The sequence below is a fragment of the Euphorbia lathyris genome, chromosome 3 (assembly GCF_963576675.1).
Source record: "Euphorbia lathyris chromosome 3, ddEupLath1.1, whole genome shotgun sequence".
Classification (NCBI taxonomy): Eukaryota; Viridiplantae; Streptophyta; class Magnoliopsida; order Malpighiales; family Euphorbiaceae; genus Euphorbia; species Euphorbia lathyris.
The window spans coordinates 68,330,385-68,355,334 of NC_088912.1; the positions used below are offsets into that span (position 1 = coordinate 68,330,385).

At 31.5% G+C, this 24,950-nt stretch overlaps 2 protein-coding genes across 4 annotated transcripts; both read left to right on the plus strand.

Annotated features, from left to right (window-relative positions):
* Positions 1-748: 748 nt before the first annotated feature.
* On the plus strand, positions 749-5,062 carry LOC136224151 (uncharacterized). 2 transcript variants are annotated; one of them, XM_066012414.1, is made up of 5 exons: positions 749-1,108; positions 2,593-2,707; positions 3,636-3,865; positions 4,382-4,555; positions 4,655-5,062. In XM_066012414.1, the coding sequence occupies exons 1-5, from the start codon at positions 938-940 to the stop codon at positions 4,739-4,741; spliced, it is 777 nt and encodes a 258-aa protein (XP_065868486.1). In that variant the 5' UTR covers positions 749-937; the 3' UTR covers positions 4,742-5,062. The 2 variants fall into 2 exon arrangements, with proteins under 2 accessions (XP_065868486.1, XP_065868487.1); XM_066012415.1 differs by having other exon boundaries at positions 3,651-3,865.
* A 4,008-nt stretch (positions 5,063-9,070) lies between these two features.
* LOC136223454 (uncharacterized) lies at positions 9,071-17,739 on the plus strand. Of its 2 annotated transcripts, none has more exons than XM_066011456.1 (11): positions 9,071-9,546; positions 9,840-9,908; positions 10,370-10,459; positions 11,284-11,402; positions 13,036-13,231; positions 13,991-14,166; positions 14,913-15,042; positions 16,245-16,405; positions 16,953-17,044; positions 17,177-17,282; positions 17,391-17,739. In XM_066011456.1, exons 1-11 carry the CDS (start codon positions 9,220-9,222, stop codon positions 17,434-17,436), a joined length of 1,512 nt encoding a protein of 503 aa, XP_065867528.1. In that variant the 5' UTR covers positions 9,071-9,219; the 3' UTR covers positions 17,437-17,739. The 2 variants fall into 2 exon arrangements, with proteins under 2 accessions (XP_065867528.1, XP_065867527.1); XM_066011455.1 differs by having other exon boundaries at positions 9,072-9,546; positions 17,171-17,282.
* Positions 17,740-24,950: the final 7,211 nt, after the last annotated feature.

A 24,950-nucleotide genomic window follows, 5' to 3' on the forward strand; every position in this document is an offset into this window, starting at 1 on the left:
TTGCGGTAACCAAGCTGACCAATCATTCCATCAAGTTCATGAATGTCTTCAGTGGTTGCTTTCTCTAAATTCGTTGTGACAGATTCATAAGAAGTCTATTTTTTGTATGATTTGAAATAACATTCCATATAAATTTATATAGTAATTAATTAACTATGATACATTGAATATTTTTAACATAAATACAATGAACTTTCAAGTTTAATTAACTTATATAATGCACATTTAATCTTATTTGTTCATTGATTTTAGACAAAAACTTTATTTAAATTAGTAATTTAAACTTTATTTTTAAAAAAATTTAAAATCACTCTATAAATTAATAATTATTAATTTATCAATTAATTAATAACTCTCTAAATTAATAAAATTCCATAGTCCCAACATTATTAATTTATAGAGGTTTTACTGTATATGTAATTCAACTATAATTTATTGAATAAAAAAAAGAAAAATAAAACAATAACATGGTGTAAGGAAGAAAAAGAAAGACAATCTTCATTCTTCCTTAAATAGAAGACTACAATTAACATTAATGGTAAAATATATAATAACGGTATAATTTCTCAAAAATATAACGTCTAATTTATTTTAAATCTAACACACGGGATGCTCGAGGGCTGGATAACGCAAAATCCGTCGTCGTATAACAAACTCGAAATCCGAAATTGCGGAAAACTTTCCACGCGCCCATATTGTCCTCTTTAAATAAAGGACACCGCTTTGTTTCTTTCTTTACCACCGTCGCACTATATATGCATAACAACAACCGAAGCCAGAGAAAAGAAAAATAATAATCAGAAGTTGCTGAAATAAACTAGAAAAGCTCAAAAAAGTCCAAGCGTAAAGCTGCAGAGGCCTAACCCCCAAGCTACAAGCCTAAACCCCATCTACACACCCGATCGTTCTCTCCGGAAACCCTAGAATTCTCTGCACTATGTCTGCGGTCGTATACGGAAGCAAGAGATCCTTCTTTCATGAGGACCTTCCTTCTGCTCCTGTTTCCAAACGCCTTCGCTGTAGTTCGTCTTCTCCTTCCCGTGCTCGGTTCTCTGCTCCTTCCTCTCTCCATCATCTCCAAACTCTTTTTCCTCTTGTCGATCCTCAGGTGCCTCTATCTTTATATTTATTGATTTTGATATCTTGCTCAACTTTCTATGCAAACTGTTGCTATTGAAACTTATATTCAGTCATTGTTTCGCTTTTAATTTACGTGGTGATTTGTATTGTATTTGTGTGAAGGTGTGATTTAGTTTCTTTTGAAATTTATTATTATTATCAGAAATCTGTTTCTGTACTTATTTAAGTTGCGTTTGCTTTCGCTGAAATTTTAGTTTTACTTCTAATGAATGATGAGTTTGAGTAAGATTTATTTGATTGTTTAGATCCATTTGTATTTAAGTGTCTGACATTTGCTTAGGCAGTAGGCTACAGCCTCTTGAGAGTCCAAAGCTTAGTCCATGTCAAATTCACAACCTCCAGTTGCATCCCTTGTTCTCTATTTATCGATTACATCTTATTTCAGAATTATATATCTTGTTTATGGAAGTTCTTGTAACAAAACTGCAAAGTTTTGTTCAAACCGGTACTTTCCTCTCTCAATGGTGTAGGAGGCAGTGGTGATGTAATGCTATTTTTCTGTGTTGATGGTTCTTGTTTATTGCTGCTGCAGTGTCTTCAATTCATTGGTGTTTACTAGCTAAAAATCTTGCTGTTTCTAATTTTTTTTTGTCACCAATGACACTATTGTTTTCTTCTTTCCATTTCTTTTTTACTCTCTTGTGCTATTATTGGTAGATTATTGTTTCAGTGAGAAGATTGCATTTATATATATATATAAATAGGTGGCGTAGTTGTCAAAACGAGATTTTACTGGTGAATCCTTATTTTGTGAATCGAAATCCTCATTTTGTGAATCGTGAATCGAATCGAATCATAAGATACCGTTTAAATTCATAATATTATAAAAAATAAAATATTTACCATGTTAAGCTTAAAATATTATCAATTACTAGTCGTATAAAATTCTTATATAGAAAAAAAAAATTTGTAAATTTATTTTTTAAATATGCAAAATTTGATGACTTGTATATCATATATTCATTAGAAATATATATCATATATATTTTTTTTATAAATCAACATTATTGTAACATTTAAAAATTTACAATTTATAATTGTGTTCTTTTCCTAATTGGCTCTATCAGGTAAATTTGATTAATATTTTTTTGCAATAAGAAATAGAGGAATCTCAGTGAGAATAAGATTTTGACAAAAAATTTCTATAATTTGATTTCAACTGAAATTGTATATAATCATTTGGTTTGATTAATAAAAAAGTTAGAAGGACCTAGCAAGAGGACTTCAATTAAAGAGAATTAAAGAGCTGAACTGACTTGAATATTCACCCTATGGATCCGGCTCGAAATAGAGATGAATTGACTTGAATATTCGCCCTATAGATTTGGCTCGAAATAGAGCTGAAATAGAGCAGAATTGACTCAAATCGAATCGTGAATTGTAAGATTCTAATAACAGTGATAGGTGGTAGAATATGAAATTTTCTCATCATTTTCTGATATTACTCTGCAGCTTCTTGAGAGAGCATTGGAAGAATGTGGCAACAATTTGGACGCTGCCATCAAAAGCCTAAATGAGCATTGTTCAGAATCTGCAGAGCATGACTCTGGTTCAAATCAAAATCAAGGTGTGTTATATCATTAAATGTAGACAGAAAACTGGTGCTAAATGAGGTTTCTTCCTCTTTCTCTTGTAATTGGAGTTGTTGTCCTCTCTCACTTGTTCAGATGGTAATCACTTATCAGTTGCATCCTTGAGTATTGACTATGTAAATGAAGTTATCTTCCTCTCTCATTTGTATTGATGGTTATCAGTTGAGCATTAACTATGTACTCCCTCTGTTCCACAATAGGTGTCTTTATAGAGAATTTTTTTTTGTTCCATAATACGTGATGTTTTGATTCAATCCATGCACATTAATTGATTTTTGCCAAATATACCCTTATTTAAGTAAGGGTAATAAGTCTTTTAGTTAATATTAATTACATTTTTTAATTCTTGTGCCTTAACCTAAAAGAACTTTTCTCTACTAAGAACCTACCATCATGAAGTCACTTGGGCTAACATGCAAGTATGATTATCAGCTTGTTTTACAATCAAATTGTGATAAATCTATCAATAGTACTATCCTCTTCCTTGCGTGAAATCTGGTGATGCAAATATGAAATGGTAGAATGCCTTCTGATGAAGGTTAATGCCTCTATTTTGATCTTGATCTTTCTTTTTATTTTTATTTTTCTTTTTTGCTACCTCTCTGTTAAAGTTCTTAAACAATTGGCAATTGGCATGAGACTGATTCGACATTATTGCCAAACTTGCTATCTAAGTATAGGATTATGATGTTGATATTTTTTTTCTCCTTTCCTTATTGGTCGCTTTTTGACATGACCGTTTTCGCCAATGAATGCTTGCGAAGTGTAACAGTTTATTCTTGCAATGAGAGCTGCTCTTGTCATCTGCACTGCTAAACCATGTTAATAATAAGATGCAAATCATTGCTTTCAGTTGTTCATCATATGATGTTCTGTGCACCTTCTTCATGCTTCATTGCTTAGGTTTGCTTATGGTAGGTACATTACCCAGTGATGAAATTGCTACTGCTAAGGAATCAGCACCAGACAATCTGCCTGTTAATGGTGCAGAATGGGTGGATTTTTTTCTAAGAGAAATGATGAGTGCTACTAGTCCTGATGATGCCAGAGCCCGTACTTCCAGAGTGCTGGAGATTTTGGAGAAATCCATCAGTTCACAAGCTGCTAAAGGGGCAGTGCAGAGCTTTCAAAAGGTATCTATCTGTTTCATACTACTCTTCTTGAAAGAAAGATTTGAATAGGATGACTCTGTTGTTGATGAAGGATATGCATAAGATGGTTATAGTAACATGTCAATTATCTTTTTCTTGACGTCTCTGGCAAGTCACTTAGAGTGATATCCATTGGGCTAATAGGAAATCGTAATTTATTTATTTATTTTTCAGTTGAAAGTGATATGCTCTAGCATTATAATAGGCATGCTTGCTGTGTGATTTTTGTGCCATATGTGAATAGTAGAAGTATCCCTTTCACAATTTTTCGTCTTCACGAAGAAGGGTATAATGCATTAATATGAATATTCATATCATTTCCTTGTCAGTTCTAGTGATGGATAATTGGACTGAGGGAGGAAAGAGGGAGTTATTTCTATGTTGGCAGTGGCTGAATGATAATGATTCTGAAAACATCATATGCCAAAATTGTACTATGAGTCTAGTCAATTGTAAGATTTTAGCATATTCCTTGAAAGTCTTTTCTATGTATTTCAGGAAACCATGATGCTGAAAGAGAATATTGAAGTACTGGTCCGTGAGAATACTATTCTGAAAAGAGCTGTGGCAATCCAGCATGAACGTCAGAAAGAATTTGATGATAAGAACAAAGAGTTGCAGCAGTTGAAACAGCTGGTATCTCAGTATCATGAACAATTGAAATCTCTCGAGGTTAGATACTTTTCCTTTAAGTTATTTTTGCTGGATGAAATTCAAAATCATTTTCGGGCACATACTGATACCTTTGCCTTCTAACGACTGTGCTTCCAGATGAAAAACTATGCATTGATGATGCATTTGAGACAGGTAGAGCAAGGCAGCTCTATGCCAGGACGTTTTCATCCTGATGTCTTCTAAGGAAAGATATGAAAAAACTTACAAAAGTAGACGTAGGAAATACATGCTTTACTTCAAGAGCATTTATGTGTTGCGTTCGCTATAGATTTGTGCGTGTAAAGCTTCTAGAGGTGCAATTATGATTTTGGAGATTATGAATGTGAGAGGTCACTAGCTCCTTGTGGCAATTTCACAAAATATTTCCCTTTGTTCTTTTTCTTTTGTGTTACGTTTTGCTGCCGTAAGTTACGGGACACCACAGTGTCTTGTAGTTCTATTTGCGTCTCTCTAATGATTCTGTTTTGATCAAATATACTTGTAATTAATCTTTCTTGCCGTTTACTAGCAGGTTGCCGAGAGGATCTATCTTGAGCCTGTGTAACCTATTAGTTTTTCTCTCTTTTAGTGAAAAAACCCACCAAAACGCTCAATTATTTGTGCATGAGCTAGTGGAAAAGACATGTTATAATTTAATGGCATAAATGCTTTAAAATTTCATTTTGCCTCGTGGTATTATTTGTTAATAGGGGTATTTAAAATTGAATGGGTTATTATAAGGGTAATTAATTTATTAGTCCTTATATTTTGACAAAACACACTGTTTAGTCTCTGTATTTTCAAAAACACACGATAAAGTCCCTAACGTTTTTTTGGTGAACTGTTTAGTCCTTACCGTTAGACTTTCATGAAGATTCTGTTAGTCAATTTGGATTTGCGTTCTTCTTTTCCTTTATTTTTCTTTCCTTTAAACTCTAATGCATTTGAAATCAACTTTGAGTGTTATTCTTTTTGATTTTCTTCTTAATCGTTCAAATTTGTAAGCATTGGGTCTGTTCACTGAGAAAAAGGTTAGGGATCTTACCATGTTTTTGAAAATACAGGGATTAAACAGTGTGTTTTGTCAAAATATAAGGATTAATAAATTAATTACCCTTATTATAACCATCTAATTTTAATCCAAATCTATGGAAGGTAGTGTTTATAGGTTACAATGGGTTAGAGTGATTGAATTGATTTTTTTAAAATGTTTTTATTCATAATTTGCTATTTGTTTTTGTATTTCTAAATCAGAAAAATTGTAAAAATGAAAAACGCTAAAAAAATAAAAAAATAAAATTTTAAAAACAAACAAATGAAAATGAAAAAAAAAAAGCAAACTAAGAAAAAAAGGAGAGGAAAACATTTCAAGAAAGTGCATATTTGACTTTAATTTATGAAATTGTACAACTTTTTTTATTCAACAAAATGGTACAAATTTATCTTTAACTAGTTTTTGGTCCGTATTCATCGTAACATATAAATATTAATAAAAATATAATCTAATAATTACAATTAATAATATAAAGATACTATATAAATTAAATATTATTATTTCATTTTCACATTTACTTTAAATAATCTTTTTTATAGATAAAATAAATAAAAATAAAAATAATATATTATATAGGTAAAGGCTATGCTTACTTTGTGTGTTTTCACTACTGGATTAATTTTCTAATCCATCATCCAATGGTGAAAACACATCAAGTAATGGTACTTTAGTCAAAAACAAAGTAACCATAGAAGGCACCTATTATATATTATATTATATTTTTTATCAATAAAAAAGAAGTGACATTTCAGTTCCATCATTACTGTTTTATATTATGTATAAATATGTAGAGAATTAGAGAGACTTTAGTGATTAATTTAAATTCTGTAAAACTCTTAAATATAGTATGGATAAAATAATATTTTTATAAATAAATATAATAATATCATTAAAATTAATATATTATATATTATATTATATTTTTTATCATTAAAAAAGAAGGAAGTGACTCAATCGTTACTGTTTTATATTATATATAGATATGCAGAGAATTAGAGAGATTTCAGGGATTAATTTAAATTCTGTAGAACTCTGAGATATTATGTTATATTTTTTATCAGTAAAAAAGGAGGAAGTGACATCTCAGCTCCATCGTTACTGTTTTATATTATGTATAGATAGATATGCAGAGAATTAAAGAGATTTTAGAGATTAATTAATTTTTTTATAGATAAATATAATAATATAATTAAAATTAATATATTATATTATATTTTTTATCACTAAAAAATGAAGAAGTGACATCTCAGCTCCATCATTACTGTTTTATATTATATATAGATATGCAGAGAATTAGAGAGATTTTAGGGATTAATTTAAATTATGTAGAACTTTTAGATATAGTACGAATAAAATAATCTTTTTATAGATAAATATAATAATATAATATAATTAAAATTAATATATATTAATATATATTATATTTTTTATTAGTAAAAAAGGATGAAGTGACATCTCAGCTCCATCGTTACAGTTTTATATTAATATAGATATGTAGAAAATTACAGAGATTTTAGAAATTAATTTAAATCTTGTAGAACTCTTAGATATAGTACGGATAAAATAATATTTTTATAGATAAATATAATGATATAATTAAAATTAATATATTATATATTATATTATATTTTTTATCAGTAAAAAATGAGGAAATGACACCTCAGCTCAATCGTTACTGTTTTATATTATATATAGATATGCAGAGAATTAGAGATGCCAGAAGCTGATGTTGACATGATCTGTTTCCTTAGAACAACTAGTTAAAAATTCAAATGGATCTCTTACCAGCCTATAGTATAAATACCAAGTCATTTGCTCCTTTTGAAGTGGACGAATTTTACAAGCAATCAGAGAGATCAAAAACTTCAAAAGTGTTTAGAGCAATATTCAAATACACAAGTCATTGTTCATATTTGTGTTTGTCCACAAGAAAAATTTAGATCTTCATTGTGTTCTTTGTAAGAACTTTGTTCATAATATTACATCAGAAGCTCTGTTGTTTGTTTAGGTTGTAAGCAAATAGCAGAAAAATAGATAGATGGGAGACATTGTAAAGGAATGTACTTTACAAAGGCTCTGAATATTGTATAAAGGTTTGTGCTCTACCAGTGAAAGAGTGCTTTAGTGGACATAGGCTAGAGGCGGAACCGGTATAAATCTGATGAGTACCGATTTTCTAACTCTATCCCATTGCTTCTGATTTTCTATGCTCTGACTCTGATTCTCTACATATATATATTGCCTCTGTTTGATTTGCTTTTAAGCACTATACATATATTTATTATCATAAGAAGCCTGTTCAACTAAAAGGCAACTAAGAAGCATAATATTTAAGATCAAAACCAAGCTCAGTAGACATACTTATTGCTGATCTGAACCTGTTTCTGATATTAAATATTTGTCTTTGTGCTCTATAAATTAAAGCACGCCAACCGAGTAGAATTTTTCAAAGGGTTAAAATTAACCAATAGTTTCATTCACCCCCTTGAACTAATATCACCTCACAAGGAACCAACAATGTTATCCACTTAAACCTTCTAACACACCTCCACATGTATCTGGTTATAAGTTCCTAGGGTTTAGTCCAATTGTCGTTATTCCACTCCCAACCGGGGTTTGGAGTGGGTTACTAACGATGGGCCCGACCATCATGTTCACACGTATATAGGGAGGTTTGTTTGCTCTCCCTAACTATTGGACTATCTGGGTGAGAATTGTGGAGAAAGTTTTCGAGTCCTCTGGACTCATGTCGGAAGCAATATTTTTTAGGAATTTGTCGATAGACTTTATTAGTATGACAACTGGTTTTCATTGTTGAGAACGACCTTTGCTTTTTCAGATCCACTATCAATAGTCACCGTTTCAGGAACTGATGAAGTCATGATTATTTCTCAGCTCCACGTTCTTCGTACCAATGATAAATATGGTAGATTTTCGGTGGTCGGATCTTTAGTTTTTCCTTCACTTCATTGCTTCCTGCAAAATAAGGGAGACGCCGATGACCGACAGAGGGACTCGCTGATACCTAAGTTGATATCGTTCATTAAGAGTAGAAAAAGCAAAAAGAACGAGTAAAGTGTGTAGAAACATATATAATAACACTATGAATGCTAGTTTTTATAGTTCCTGCATACTTCTAATTAAGGTAAAATTTCACTTCTAATGAAGAATTAATGTTATAATAGGAAGCTACCATGTACACCACTCTATAAGAATTTATCAACGTTGAACTTTCTAACACGTGACTTACGATCGTTATTCTAACGGGTCGATTCGAAATTGGAATGGAGTTATCAGATTAAAAACCAAATCCTTCAAAATCTGGTCCAAAATCCATGTAGAGGCCCAAATTTGAGGTTTCTTCAAATTGAGCCGAGTAATTTAGAGAAAAGAAAAAGATAGAGGTCCAAAATAGAGCACGTGCGAAGTGTAAAAGGTTGTTACGACCACAAACACAATCTTTTCTCTTCCCATAAAAACATAACCTTTTTAACGCCCGTTCGCTTCTTCTTCATCTTCCCCACTCCACTCTGGCTCTGGCTCTGGCGGGGACATTTCCTTTTCCGTCTGCAATGCCCCCAATTTCAAACATGATCATTTTTTGATTACCATATCTCATCTCTTCCCAATGGCTACACCTACTACGCTCTCTCTTCTCCCTTCTTTGGGTTTCACTTCGCCTTCCTCTTCTTCTTCCTCTTCTTCTCCTTGTACTTCTTTATCTTCTTCCTCATTCTTCCCCGGTGGGACCCACCTCTGGTCTCACCAAAGATTTTCCTCTTCTTCTTCTTTAATCTCTTCATCTTCTACTTCTTTCAAGTTCAGGACCAAGGCCTCCTCGAATCGTTTTGGCCCGGTCATTAATGCTTCCGGAGATTATTATGCTACTCTTGGAGTTCCCAAATCTGCTACTGTTAAAGATATTAAGGCTGCTTATAGAAAGTTAGCTCGCCAGGTATATTTCATTCTTCTTTATTGTGGCTATTCTTTTTAATTTAGTTTGTTTGTCTGCTGCCACACCTGAATTTTTATGGGTGTATGTGACAAAGAGATGAGAAGGACATAGGAGAAGTTGAACTAGAATTTATAAGTGAACCAATTCCGAATGTATGTAAATGATGCTCTATCTAGCATCCTTTCTATTTTATCCATTTAGGAAGTTTATCTATTTTTGAATATTCGGTTCAATCGCACTATGTCTTTTCTTATCTCTAGAATCCTGAAATTTGAACTATATTGTGATTCCAGTTCCACCCAGATGTTAACAAGGAACCTGGAGCAACTGAAAAGTTCAAGGAGATAAGTGCTGCTTATGAGGTATGCATAAGAATTTTGAACTCTTATATTGTGGCTTTTTAGATTTTTTTGGCACATCATATTTGGATATAATAGCATCCCATCCCTTGATCGATTCAGCTTTGTGGATTTTGCTATCTGCCCGTAGTATCTGGTGACAGCTTGTCATTATCAATCATCTAACATACAATATCCAGAATTCTATTCTACTTTTCTCATGGCTAGTTTGGAAGATGTCCTGAATGGATTGCTGTACATCTTATTCAGGCTTCTGTGGCTCAGATTTCTGGTTGATAGTTGTATTGGAAAGTAGCTTTAGCCATGGTTTTACAATAATGCAAAGGCTTTTATTTGTTATTTCCTTTAGTTCCGATCTTTTCATTTGAAAAACGTCTGCTTGCTTAAAGTAAGTTCTGGAATTAAAGTTCTATTTTTTGCTTTGGTCATATTGTTTTTTGAATTCTGAAGTACAACACTGTCAGGTGCTATCAGATGATAAAAAGAGGGCCTTATACGATCAGTATGGTGAAGCTGGGGTCAAGAGTACAGTTGGAGGTTCAAGTGCTTATGCGGTACCTCATTTTTTATGTATCCCTTACATATATTTCCTTTTGTGCTTTAACATCTTGACCAATGTTTGTATATACCTGAAATTCACAAGCTCGCTTGTCAATACATTATTCCTAGTGTATGCAGCACATTTTTGTGGAGTTCCTTAGAGCACACTCTCTGTTGTATATGTTCCCAAATTATGAGATATTCAAGTATCTAGCATCAATATTTGATTTATATATTGTATGAGTAATTATGAGAGGCAATCCATCCCTTGTTTTGTTATTAATTTTAACTTATTAATCTTATGTACGGAAGTGGTTCTATGGTTGCCAATTTGGAGAATATCTGCTTCTTATCTTTCTTGATGTTCTATTTTCCTAGAAATGCAATTTTATCACCTGTTGGAGAACTTTATGTTGAAAATTATGTTTTTGTAGAGCACTGCATTATTATTTCAAATAGAGTTGCGTTATATTATCGTGTTTAATTAGGTTTTTGAAATGCTGTATGGTCCATATGCTTATGGTTTTTCTTTATGCTGATCTTTTTTTCTTCTTGGTGAAGATGAAAAAGTAGCTGCCTTTGTGATGTATAGAAGTGGAATTTTGCAAAATAAAATTGAAGGTTATTCACATTGTATAAATCAAAGATTAGTTTGCTGAACGACTGCTGTACTCAAACTCAAAAAAGCGCAGAGAAAATGTTTTTTATTTTGCTTTTCTAGTTTGTGGATGTTATAATCCCATGTTATAAACTAATAATTGATAGTGTTGGCATGGACCATCTGAATGCCTGTAAAGTTAGTTAAGACTTACACAATTGATTCTTTCTTTTCCTGCAGACGAATCCTTTTGATCTGTTTGAGACATTTTTTGGGCCAAGCATGAGTGGTTTTTCTGGGATGGAAACTGGGTTTGGGACGCGCCGTCGTAGTACTGTTACTAAGGGTGAAGACCTACGGTGAGTTAATAAATTTAAGTGTAGAAGTTTGTTCCCAACATTTTGCAACAAGTGCTATAGAATGTGTGAACTGATCTTGTCTCATCAGGTGTTCTGTGTTAATCTATAGTTTATACTAATGGTTTCTAGCTTGTTTCTTGTGTAGTCCTAGTAAGTGGTATTTTTGCTTATTCTAAAAACCAAGTAGTTCTGCCCACCCATCTGAAAAGGGGAATATAGTGGGTGGCATTGTATAGAAAAAATCTTGGGTACATTGATGTATTTGCATAATTTGTGGTGAAATATGAGAAAAAGATGCAAAACCAGGTGTCGTAGATTCTACTCAATTTGTATACAAAGCCCTAAGATTTTATCTTATAGTCACTTCTTCATTTTAAGATCCCATTCTTAAATAATTACTGCTAAACCTGGGTGCTGACAAATGAGCATCTGGTAAAATTGAAACTGCCAACTTTGCTAATCTATTTTCCCTTCTTATCAACTATGCTAGTTTGCTTATTATTAAACTTTTGCCCCTTTTTTAAAAAAAGCATGCTGCGTTGGCATTTATTAACTCAAATCTAATGGCTTAAACTTTTGAGTAGCCTTAGTATCTACTCACTCCATTCTCAAATAAGTGTCGTTTTAGAGTTTTTCACACAAATTAAGAAACACAATTAATATGCACTTAAATTAATAAATTTACATTGATTAACTAAATAAAAATTCTCTCTCCTATAATGGTTGGAGAAAAAACTTTGAAAACTTAAAAAACACATAAATCTAGACAAAATTTAAATGCTTAGATCAAAAAACTATACTAAATTTTATTGAAAAACGAAAACGACACTTAAAAAAGAACAAAAACAATTATCTAAAACGACACTTATTTGAGAATGGAGGGAGTAATATTTATGATGTGTAGGGCCCTAATTTCATCCAATGAACGTTACGAACAATGCATTTTTATCAGCTTTTTTCCGATAACTCTTCATCATTCTTGCTTGTAATTAGTATTTTATGTCCTCTAGATGTTTTCGGCCAACTTTTCAAAGTAATTATTCTATTAATTGTTGTTAATAGAGTTTTATTTCTAAATAGAATTTATAAAACTTAAAAAACATACAATCTAACAATCTTAATAATAATTTAAAAGAACAAATAATAACATAATTCAGATTAAAGTGACATTTGTAAATTCTGGAGATTAGGTTTCAATTTTTAGAGATCTTATTTTAAGTCCTAAGAACTCATGTTGGTAGAAGACCAGTAAAAGAAGTTTTTCCTAAATGACAATGCTATAGTCTGAGCAATTTAGGCTTTAAGTTCCTTTATATTTTCTTTACTTGCATTCACATGCTGCTATGTATTTATGTTCTGATTGTGTGAACTTTATATATATATATATATATATATAATCCAATTGTGAACTATAGGCAAACATATACGCTGCATTTGTGGATTTTATGGTGGCATTGATTAATAGACTAGTATTGAGCAGATATTCTTAACTCTGTTAATCTGTTATTCATTTGTATTAATATGTTTTGTATTGGCCATGACGTATTCCTAATTTTCACTGTTCTGGAGTTTTTACCTGAAGTTGTTGTAAAGAGCTAGAAGATGAATGACTGATTATGAAATATTATTGCAGTTATGACATTACTTTGAATTTTTCGGATGCTATATTTGGAGTTGAAAAAGAATTTGAGCTTAATCATTTGGAAACTTGTGAAGTTTGCACTGGTACTGGAGCAAAGATTGGCTCCAAGAAGCGAATATGCTCAACTTGTGGTGGGAGGGGTCAAGTTATGAGAACTGAGCAAACACCCTTTGGCTTGTTTTCACAGGTATTTTGGTTCCCTTGTTTATAAGGCTTTTGAAATTTCCATGTATTGTATTATCTTTTCTTTATTTATTTTTGCAAAGCTATGGAAATTTTGACTCTATCTCAAATTGCTTAAATTAGAGCGTTCTTTTCACTGTTTAAATTAAAAAAAAATATTATATTTTGCTTAAATCCATAGGATTGTCGCGATTACTTCTATGATCGTATAAGAAATTAGTGGACCATATTAAATAGCCATGACATCAAGTAGATTTTCTTTTGAGGTTCTTCTGGTGATGTGTGTATATCTAACATGATAGCCACGGCAAGGACAAGGTAAGCAAAATGATTTCACAAAAGAGATGATTAAAGTGACCTGATTAACCCCCTAAGTCCACGTGTCAGAACAAGAGATGATTTGGACAAATTGAAATGTATAAGTTCAGGAGGAAATAGATCTTTGTAAGCAAGTTCAAGTGGCCCATAGGTAACTTTAAGCAAGTTCAGAGGGCTAGCTAGACACTTTATAAGTTCACGGAGGCAATCTGGTTTTTGGGCCAAGTTCAGGGGGTTCCTGATGTATTAAGCCTAATTTTAAACTGTACTCCAACTAAACACACCATCATTGCATAAACCACACAATGAAGTTTTACTTATTAAGTAACAAGTCATGAATGTGATGTAAGAATATGATTTGTTTTCTTGTCCTCCTGTTTCAATTTGACATGAGGGAGTTGCTATGTTTTTGTTGCTCATATATCCATCTTTAAATTTATGTCAGGTTTCGGTGTGTCCCAGCTGCGGTGGGGATGGTGAAGTCATTTCTGATTTCTGTCGAAAATGTTCTGGTGAAGGGCGTAATCGTGTTAGGAAAAGTATCAAAGTCAGAGTCCCTCCTGGAGTTACGACAGGCAGTATTCTTAGAGTCCTTGGAGAAGGGGATGCTGGACCAAGGGGGTATGTTTGTGCACATTGCTTCTTAAATTCTTAGTATTCGTATCTTCAATTAGGATAGGGAAATGTTTCCTCCATGGTAGAAACCTTAAGCCCAATTTTATCAATTTCCAAGGGACTCCATTGGAAAATCTGTGTAATTGCCGACAGGATAACTTATTTGCCCTCATCCCATTAGGATAAATTACAAATCACCTCAATTTCAGTTATTTAAGTTTTGAAAAATTTAATTGGATTAATGACATAGGTAATAAATTGTAATGGCTGCTGTCGGAATTTACAAACAATTGCTTGATTGAGTAAAAAGTATATTTGAGTAATTAGTTTCTCAAAATCTTTGAAACTCATGGAGATTCATGCCTGCTCATGGTTGCTTATCATTGTTAAGTGATGTTTCACCTGATATGCGAGGTGGCATATTAGCTACTTGTGTGCTCAAGATCACTGCAATAAATGATTAAGTAATATTGAGGGTCTATAGGCTCTTCTAAATTCTCTGCTTGGATTGTTTTGAAGTAGAGTACCCTCACTCAAAACCTTTCCAAGTCCTTTTTACATTTCCTTCATTTTGTGTATTTGTCTTGAACAACTTTATTTCTTCTATTTCAGCATTTTTTTTTTTGCATGTTTGAATCCTTGAAATCTACATGGATTTCTTTGACCAACAAGTAAATCTTGAAGTGGACAATTCTTATGCATGCCTATCTTTAGCAGATTTCATTTAAAATAATTAATTTTGGTTTTTGCAGTGGTCCTCCTGGAGATCTTTATGTCTATCTTGATGTTGAGGAGATAACTGGAATCCAACGAGACGGCATAAATCTCAACTCAACAATTTCAATCAGTTATCTAGATGCAATTCTGGGGGCTGTAGTGAAGGTTTTATTTATTGATTATACTCCAAATTTTAGTCTCTTTAACATGTGATACTTATTTGCTTAATTGAAAGAAGCATCAACCAGATAAAGTATTCTTCAATGCTTTTTTTTAGTTTGCAGTTGCTTCCAAAAGTTTTAAGTCATCAGGAAAAAGGCCAACAATGAATTTCATGCTTTCATGTCCGTTTCCCTTCACTTGTTAAATGTTTAGGTTGAAATAGACAACATGAAAATTCTGAAGCAGAAAGACAGAGCTATCAATTGATTTTCTTATACATTTTAAATATACTGTGACCAAACTCAATAAATTTAGTGGAGCAGGACCTGATGCCATGTTAATTTGTTGTTAGCCTCAAACTTTAAGCTTTGGGATCATTTGGGGTCAGTAGTCTAAATTTTTATTGTAATAACAGAACAGATATGGATGGTTTAAGTTTCCTGTAATGCATGAGCTGATTGTTTAAGTTTTGAATGCTAAAATTGTTTCTGCCATGATTTGCCTGCATTGGATAAATTAAAATTGGAACTCCTTAATGCAAATTGTGACCCTCCTTTGTCACATTGTGACTATGGAAAAGACGATTGCAATGGCTAAGAGTCTTGAGATTTTATCAGCACTATTATCAAATCTTGGAATGAACATAAAATAATAATAAGAAACCGAAACAGGCCATTTTGGTTGTGGATCTTTCCTTTGCAGTGAGACACGTTCCTTCCTGTAAATGTGGTTGTTTCTAAATGTTAAATTTAAATATGCCTTTTAACTTTACCAGGGTAATATGTGCCAGTCAATGTTCTCTCTTTCATGCAGGACAGATGCACAAGGAGTGAAAATAATTTACTTAAATGAATCATGAGATTTATGATAAATGCAATGTGATGGAGCTAAAATCTACTTCTATGTGTAATTAAATAAATTGGAGCTATAGTGCCTAGGGACTTATTGAATTCATTTATATACTAGGAGACAGAAAGAGATCAGGCTACGGTTTCCTTGAATGATTAAAGGTTTGAAGCACAAGCTTGATGCAAAAACACCTTACTTATATATAGTATCTCTTGCTTCTTATCTTGGATAAGGCAACTAGCTCTGGTCCCTTCTTCATGTTCATATTGTCTTCCAGATGCTGTGCCAGAATAGTAGCTGCACAATCTAAGGACTTCTTCACGAGACCTGAATTTGTGTCTTGACTTTTGAAACAGGTAAAAACGGTTGAAGGAATTACTGATCTTCAGATTCCAGCAGGTACTCAGCCTGGAGATGTGTTAGTCCTGGCAAAGAAAGGTGTTCCTAAATTGAATAGACCATCTATCCGTGGCGATCACTTATTTACTGTTAAAGTTACCATACCTAATCGTGTAAGGTATGCATCTTCTTTCTTGAATTCTGCTTTCGGTGATTGTTTAGCTATTCTTTCTACTGTTGACTAATGTATGACAATCTTTCTGTAGTCTGTCAAATGTCTTGGACATTGTTATTGTAAACTTTTGTGCGATACATCATAAGACTCCTTACTGTTGTTAGATATCGAGTTATATCTGGTCTTCATACTGGTTGTGTTTAAATCCACCCAGCCCTTCCCTCCCCCTCTTTCTCACCCCTTCAATTTTTCCGTGAAAACTGATTTGATTGATTTACTAGTTACTTGTTTGAACAATTATATATCCCTTGTGAGGATAGGGTGGATGCAGACCTCACTAAATTTGTGATTTTTCAGCTTTTCTTAACACTATATTTTAAGATTATGAAGCTTAAACTTGACCGTGGTTGATGCTTAGACATAGTATTCATACTTGATTGTTTAATAGATTGGTTCTGAGTTCCAAATCTGGATACCTTACTGTGTTATTTCTTGATACCATAAATAGATACATCAAGCTGATCTTCAAAATTTTGGCTCTTATTTACAGTGGGAAAGAACGTGAATTACTTGAGGAACTTGCTTCTCTGAGTAATTCCACCAGCCCTCGTACACGAATTCGTCCCAAAACTCAACCTGCAAGTAAGCGATTGTCTCTCGTTCGCAGATGATGTGTCGTTTTTCTTAAATGGAGCGTAAATTAAAATGTCATTAGCTGATTCTTGCTATCTTGCATATGTTCTCTTCGTAAATTTTAATGTTTTGCAGCTGCAGATAAAAGCAGGGAGGCTCCAGTAGAAACTGTTGCTGAGGAAAGTGATCAATCAAGGGAATCGGGGGATGGAAACGAAGTGTGGCAGAAGTTAAAAGATTTTGCAGGGTAATAATTGTTTCATATTTGAATCTAAATGTTTGACATTTACTGAGAATATACCTTTCAGCTTCTGTACCTTTCATGAATTAACTGATAGAGTTGTTGAATTGACAGGTCTGTTGCAAATGGCGCTCTGAAATGGCTGAAAGACAACCTCTAGTATACAATAGAATCTTCATGCTAATGCTGTGGAATTCACCAATAGAAATCTTTGTATCTCAAATTGGGGCATTAGTGTTTTAGGTCCCCTGGCCATCATTTTATGTTATTGATGTTTCTCAGCATTGTGCTGAAGAAAATCCTACAGCACCTCACTTGAATTCTTTCATTTTTTTTCCCTGTTGTAAATTTCATTTTTGGTAATCTCTTGAAGTGCATCATCATCTTCTATTATGCTGACAGGGAAAAGAATGTACATTTGATCTTTTCATTTTTATAATAAGCTCAAGCCCCATCTCACTTCTTTTCTTTACAACAAGAATTGGATTGAAAACTTAACTTGTATTAGTTTGATCCATCTCTTAGTTTTCTTGATTCATAATTTATTTTCCTGTGTTCTTTGAATTCTGTAATAGTGTTAACCATCTTGATGTGTAGAATTTGTTCCACCATAAATAAATCAATCCATAAATGGCGTTTATCTTTATAAGTGTTAATACGGAATTTTCAGAATCTATGATCATTTTACTGTCTACGGGATTTGGACGAAAACTGCCATCCATCGGTAATTGTTAATCCAGACCGGTGGATATGGAGTAAGACCTTAAACATCTCATTATTAAATTCAAGCATTCTGATATGGAGTAAGACCTTAAACATCTCATTATTAAATTCAAGCATAAGTGTGATTAACATAGTTGCATTGCAGGATTAATGTTATGTGGTACAAATTGAAGTCCTTATATTAATTCCCACAACAATAATATAATAATATGAATGGAAAATTCAACGGCTTTTGTTGATCAAGACAAAAATAGAAAGAATTACAGGAGTTGATATGATAAGCAGAGCGAGTAGGATATTGGGTGTTGTTATCTCAGGAAAGAGCACGCTTCCATACTTTATAATAGCTGCTCCTGCAACTGAACCAATTCCTACCTTCCACAAATACTTCAAGTCTTCCTGTTTTTCAATTTGGGATTCAATTGAATAATCATAGGAAAACCACGAATATATGGAAACTGAAAAACAGAGTACCTAACCTGGGGAATTCCATTTATGGAATTAGTTTCATCTTCCGTCGGAGAATTTCTGGCGTGGATAGGAGGAGGTGAAGCTACTCTTAGGCTTGATTTGGATGAAGAAGAGGTGAGGCTGAATTTAGGGGAACTCGTAAGCTTCTTTTTTGCCGGTTTTGAAAGGCGGTGAGACTGAGAGGAGTAGGAATTGCAGAGCTTAGCCATGGCTACCGCTGCCATTATCTTCAATTGTCTCTCTCTTTTCTTGCCTTCCTTATATTGCTGGATTCCGTTTCTTTTATTTCTTTCTCAAAATTCTTCAACTATATTTCAAATTTGTTAATTCTTTTGGAGTCTCTATTTCTTTTTCTTTTTTGTTAGTAATTAAATTTTGAGAAAAGTAAAAAAAGAAAAAAAAAAAAAATCTTTGATCAATTTATAAAGTTAGTCCTATATGTGAATTTTGGACCAAACTAGTTAATTTGCAAAGTTTCACATCATTTGCAAAGTTAATTTTTTTAATTGTTTCGAATCGTTTTCTTTTAAACGATAATATTTTTTTGAAGGAATGAATAAGTTTATAAATACAGATCTGTTTGTAAATTTTTAATCCACGATAATTATTTTGGCAAATCATCAAACCACAAAGTTTATTTTTGTACTTTTCCTTTAAATGAGATCATTTATAATTCTCTAAATCGACTTATTTCTAAAATAAAATATTATGTATTGAAAAATTTTAGGTAATGGAAAGCTTTATGCTACAAAATAAAATATTTTTCGGTATTTAAAGTCCGTTTGTTTTACCTATTGTTTATTATTACCGTTTGTTATTGAAAAAAGATATATTTTCAAAAAGCAGAGATTTCTTTTTTTTTCCTTTTGTAAAATGCTACTTTTTAGATGTAAAAACAAACATAATATCACTAACCAAACATCTAAAATTTTCATTTTTAAAATGAAAAGACAAACAAAAACAATCAAATACCCTTTTAACTGTAACACGAGAAAATATAAAAAAAGTGGTGAGTGGTCATTCTTTTCTAATGAAATAATTGGACAGTTACATTTAAAAGATGATAAAAACAAAACCGATTTTTTTAGATAAATATTTTGAGATGAATTAATTACTTACTGTTGTAATAAGGAGTATAAGTTTTCCATTAAAAAAGAGAGCGACAGTAACCTAACAAAGAGACAGCATCATCTCCAACAAATAGGCGGAAATTGAAGAAATTAAACGGTATCCATGGATTGTTGGAACTCAAACCTTAAAGCTCTGTTTGGTACAACTTTTCAAATCCTTTTTCAAAGCGTCTCACCCTATTGATTGCACGGGATCTTCCTTTTCTTTATGAACTCCTAAAGGAATGAGCTAATTGTTAGAATATTAAACAGCTTATGTTCTTCTATCTCTCTAAGCGAGTTTACACAGCCTAAAGGAAAGAGCAGTTCCCTATCAACATCTTAGTCCACAACTCATTAAGAGACTAGGGATCTTATCATCCTTCCCGACACCTCCCAAGAAAAATCCCGAATTGGATCCAAAATTGACGGGTTAGTATGAGTTTATCCATGCAATTATGCACTTTTCAAATAGGACGGGAGAAGCTAATGCCCCAACTACTGCTATCAATGCTTTGGCATCTGCCGAGAACCTGAGAACTCAGAAGAAGATATTTATCCATCTCCTGGATCCAATGAGCATCCATCTGTGTTGTCTTCTCCCGGCCCTGACGGAATTAAACACTCAAAAAAATTGACTTCTCAAGTCTTTCTTCCGCTCGCAGCCTCTAGCGACAACTAATGCAGTCAATGCCTAGTAATATGGAAGAATGGTTGCAAGTAAGCTTCTAAGCCCACCTAAACATCCAATCAAGAGTCAGCCTATTTATTATAATTAAAATTGTAACGCAGTCAAAATTGTAATGGAATGAAATGGAATAGTGATTCCATTTTTATTTGTGAAATTAAAAAAAAAATGATAAATGCAATTACCATTACAATATTCATATTTATTTAGTTAAATATAATTATAAAATTTTATTTGCATAATTAAAATAATAAAAAAATATGAAAATGAAAAATGTGAAATACACACAAAAAAAAAAAAAGAGGAAAAATGTGAAATGGTAAAACTGTGAAAAACATGAAAAAAATTCACAGGACTTACATGACAATGACATATATTCACTGTTAAAAAATAATGCTGCATGGACCGTCTAGACGCTCGAAATAAAAAAATTCGTCCTGATTTCTTCTGATTAATCCCTCTGAATGATTTTTGACTCCTAACCGATTTTTAGCCCCTAGACGCCATCTAAGCGACGATGTGGAATTTTTTTTATTGTGTTTTTTTTATATAATTCATTTTTTAGTTACTCCAATTATATTGTTGTTGAAATGTTGATGTTTATACATTGTTAAAGATATATGTTACAAATATATGTGTTTTTCTATATTAAATAATTTTATATAATATATATTATTATATTTAGATAGTAGAATACATATTTTAATTGAATTTCTATAACAATATGTCGATTAACAAATACAAGATACAAAATACAAATCTAATTAATCCCCGATTAATCCTCGAGTACCCATCCGGCTGACTAGCGTCTAGCGTCTTTTACAACCTTACATTTTATTGATTATTCAGTGATACAAATCTATACTATATATAATAGTGGAAGCAGAGAGAAATCGACGATGAGAGTTTTGAAAGCCTTTTTGATGAGTTGTCAAAATAGTAACAAAAGAAAATTGAAAATATTATATCTAATCTAATCTAATTTATATTTAATAAATATAATAAAATATCTTACAAAATATCCCAAAAAATAAATTATATAACGACAAAAAGAATATGTGAATTTCCATTCAAATTTCATCCATTTAACTTTCATAAATAGCATTAAAATCAATATAACTGATTTTTTTTTATGATACATTTAATTTTTCGTTGTAATAATTAATACAATATTTAAACCTCCAAACTACTATATAAACCAAAAAATACATACTTATTTCAAATTCATGGATTTAGCAAAGATTATAGAAAGTAGGAGAAGAATAATTTTGAAGAGCACTAAAATTTGGTTGAAGAGACATCCGACAAAGTGTAGTAAATATTTTTAAATTGCAAGATTATATAGTAAAAATATTATACAAGAACGGAAACGAATGACTCTTACAAATATGTCAACATGGACAATAGATTATGACTTCAACAACTTCCCAACACTATTATCTGTAAGTGTTGTATGCCCTAGGCCATTCCTTTTGTATATTATACAGGGTGAATTTTGTACCCAAATGGCAGTTAATAAAATATGTATTCATGTGTAATTATTTGTATTGTTTAATTACTTAATGAATATATATTAGTCCAAAGATTACTTACAAAGAGATAATATTATTAAGAGTTAATAATAATGAGATATATTTCTTTGGTGAAATAATAATCTTAAATGTTCATAGTCTGTGGATAATGAATTGGACAATCATCTATCCTTAGACTATCACCTCTGTTTATTTTCTTGATTAGTATGAGATAGTAATCAGAAACAGAAAATCTCATTCTGTTTGATATGTTGATATCAGAATAAAAATGTGGACATTCAAAGAGGTGAATGGTTCGAACTGTGACGTTAGATAATAATTGCACAAAGGTTTACTCCTAGTCAACATAATTATTATCTAGGTCATAATAGTGCATATAGTCCTTTGACTTGAGGAAACTTAGTTGTTCTTACGCAGGTAATTATAGTTTGTTCCTGCTTTGTACTGGGATCTTAATTCTGGTAATCCGGCAGTGAATCGCTATAGTTAGTTGAGTAGTGTAACAAGAGTTTGCTAATAGAGGATTCATTACTCTAAGTAAATAGAGATAAATCCTAAGATAGTTATTGATTAGTTTTTTTATGGAATGAGTTCCTGGTCAGGACAATAAGACTCATCTGATGAGATAAGTATCAAAGAATGGTTCTTTGATAAGAGTCTTATTTTATCTTGACAATTAGAGCTTGACACTTTGTGGCTCTAGTCAAGATCGGGATTTTTAATGAAAGGACTTTAGTGCATGGAAATTATGATCGATGGTTCATAATTAGTTTAATTATAAGTTTACTTCGAGTAACTTCATTCTTTAATTGGGACGTCATGGTGCAGTGTGTTAGCTGGAGATCATGACCTTTAGAGGACTATAAGTATATATAAGCTAAGCTTATATAGGATACGCTTATAGTACAAGGAATTGGATTCCTGACATACTTACTAAGAGTTAGTATTATGCCTCTGATGCCAGTTAAAGATGAACCTAGAAAGTCACACACTTATAAGTTGTTTGTATCAAGCTTTAGTTAAATTGATTAATTAAAAGTGTTTTAATTAATTAATTGACATAATTAAATATGTCAATGAGATTGACAAAACATTCTAACACTGTTTGATATTCAATTGAAACGAGAAAATTATAATAATTATTCTTGCTCAATTTAAGTTGATGACTTTTTCCGAATACAATAGTCAAGTGTTGACTGTTTGTATTAAGAGGTGTCTTAAATTAACTCCATATAATAGTAATTAATTAAGTTGTTAATTAATTATTATTATATATAATATAATAATAATATAATTAATTATTATATTAATTTATTATTATTATCATTATTATTATATATATATATAACATGCACCAGGACACTTGTCCTGGTGCATGCTTTGTTTCAATCCAAAGGATTGAAACAAAGTGTCCTGGTGCATGTTATATATATATCAAACGATATATATACACGAAGGAATAATATATGCGTACGGTTTTTTCGGTTCAGAGAAATCATATCCGGAATCAGTTTTCGATTTTGAGCAAGAACAATCAATTCCTTCAAAGCTTGATCTAATCGACTTAGTGGACTGACTAGAGGCTTCACCACTAGAGAAGCTTTAATACCCGATTGGAATCTACAAGAGGTATTTTTCCAATCTCGTAGTATAAATATCAATTTGATTATTAAAGAACTTAATGATCTTGGTTAAGGATTTGATGTCAGACATCGGATGTTTGACTGTTTATCAGAGTGATTGGATCACACTGATTGTTTGTTTAGGGAAATTTTTTGAAATTCGTTCCTAAATACCAACATGCTTCCGCTTCAAATCCTTCATTATCAAGCAATTATAAATGTGTGTTTATTAATTTATTTACCATTTGTAAATTTAAATTATTATAAAACAAAATGTTAATATCATTATATGTAAATGATATAAAATTAAAAAAATATTTAAATGTTAAATTTATGTACAAATTTTTTATCCACCTATGCAACGCGCGGGTACAACACTAGTTAAAAATAATCAAGGTAGTACAAAAGTATCCAATAATTCACTTATACATTATCTATTTAACATTTCCTAATTGTATCTAAGACAAAAGAAACACAAACACTAATCAACGTTCTAATTAATCGGAAATTAGTCAAATTTAAAAGTTATTTTAACACATCTTTATCTCAATTCTACTTTTTGTTTTTTATTTTTCAAGTTTTCACGTTTTCATATTTTTTTATTTTTCTTTTTACTCGTTTATATGTGTTTTTTCATATTTTTCTCATTTGACTGTTTTTTCATTTTTCTTGTTTTTCCCATTTTTCCATTATTATTTTTCATTTTTAGCGTTTTTCGTATTTTTTCTCGTTTTCACTTTTTCACATTTTTCTATTTTTCGTATTTTCTTTTCATTTTCATGTATTTTTCATATTTTCTCCCTTTTTCATTGTTAATAATAAAAATAAAAAGACTATAGTCGTAATTAATATTTTAAAAACCGGACAAGATATCTAACCAGATTGTTAAAGGGATCAGAAGTCAATAAGTTTAATCGGTTAACTCAGAGGTTGAACCAGACAACATCATAAATAATATATATAATTAATAAATATACTTAATCATACTCCAAAAAAAAATAAAAAAATAAATATACTTAATCAAAGCATTATGATAAAATAAAACCATCTCTCTAATATTTTATTATATTTATAATAGTAATTATGCCATTAGTAAACTCAATAACAAAACCAAAAAACCAAATTTAGTTTATAAAAATAATTGAACTATGATATTAAATGAAAAAAGAAAAAAATGAAAAAAAAATCAATAACACACCAATAATCTAAGAAGAGTTTATTTATAATCACTTTTTGTTATGAAACAAGGAAGATAATATGCAATAGAATAAAAACAATGGAGAGAGTAAGTGTATTCTTGTATTTCACTTGTCCTTTTGCTTGTATTGTATTACATCAAAGAAACCTATATTTATAGGCTTATGAATATATAGGTTACATAAGAACATAAATTATGTAGTTACAGACATTAAGGAATACAGAGTTACAACCTTAATGAATGAAGAGTTACAACATTAAGGAATGAGGAGTTACAATGGTTATACTTATGGACATCCATTAATTTATTCATAACACTCCCCCTTGGATGT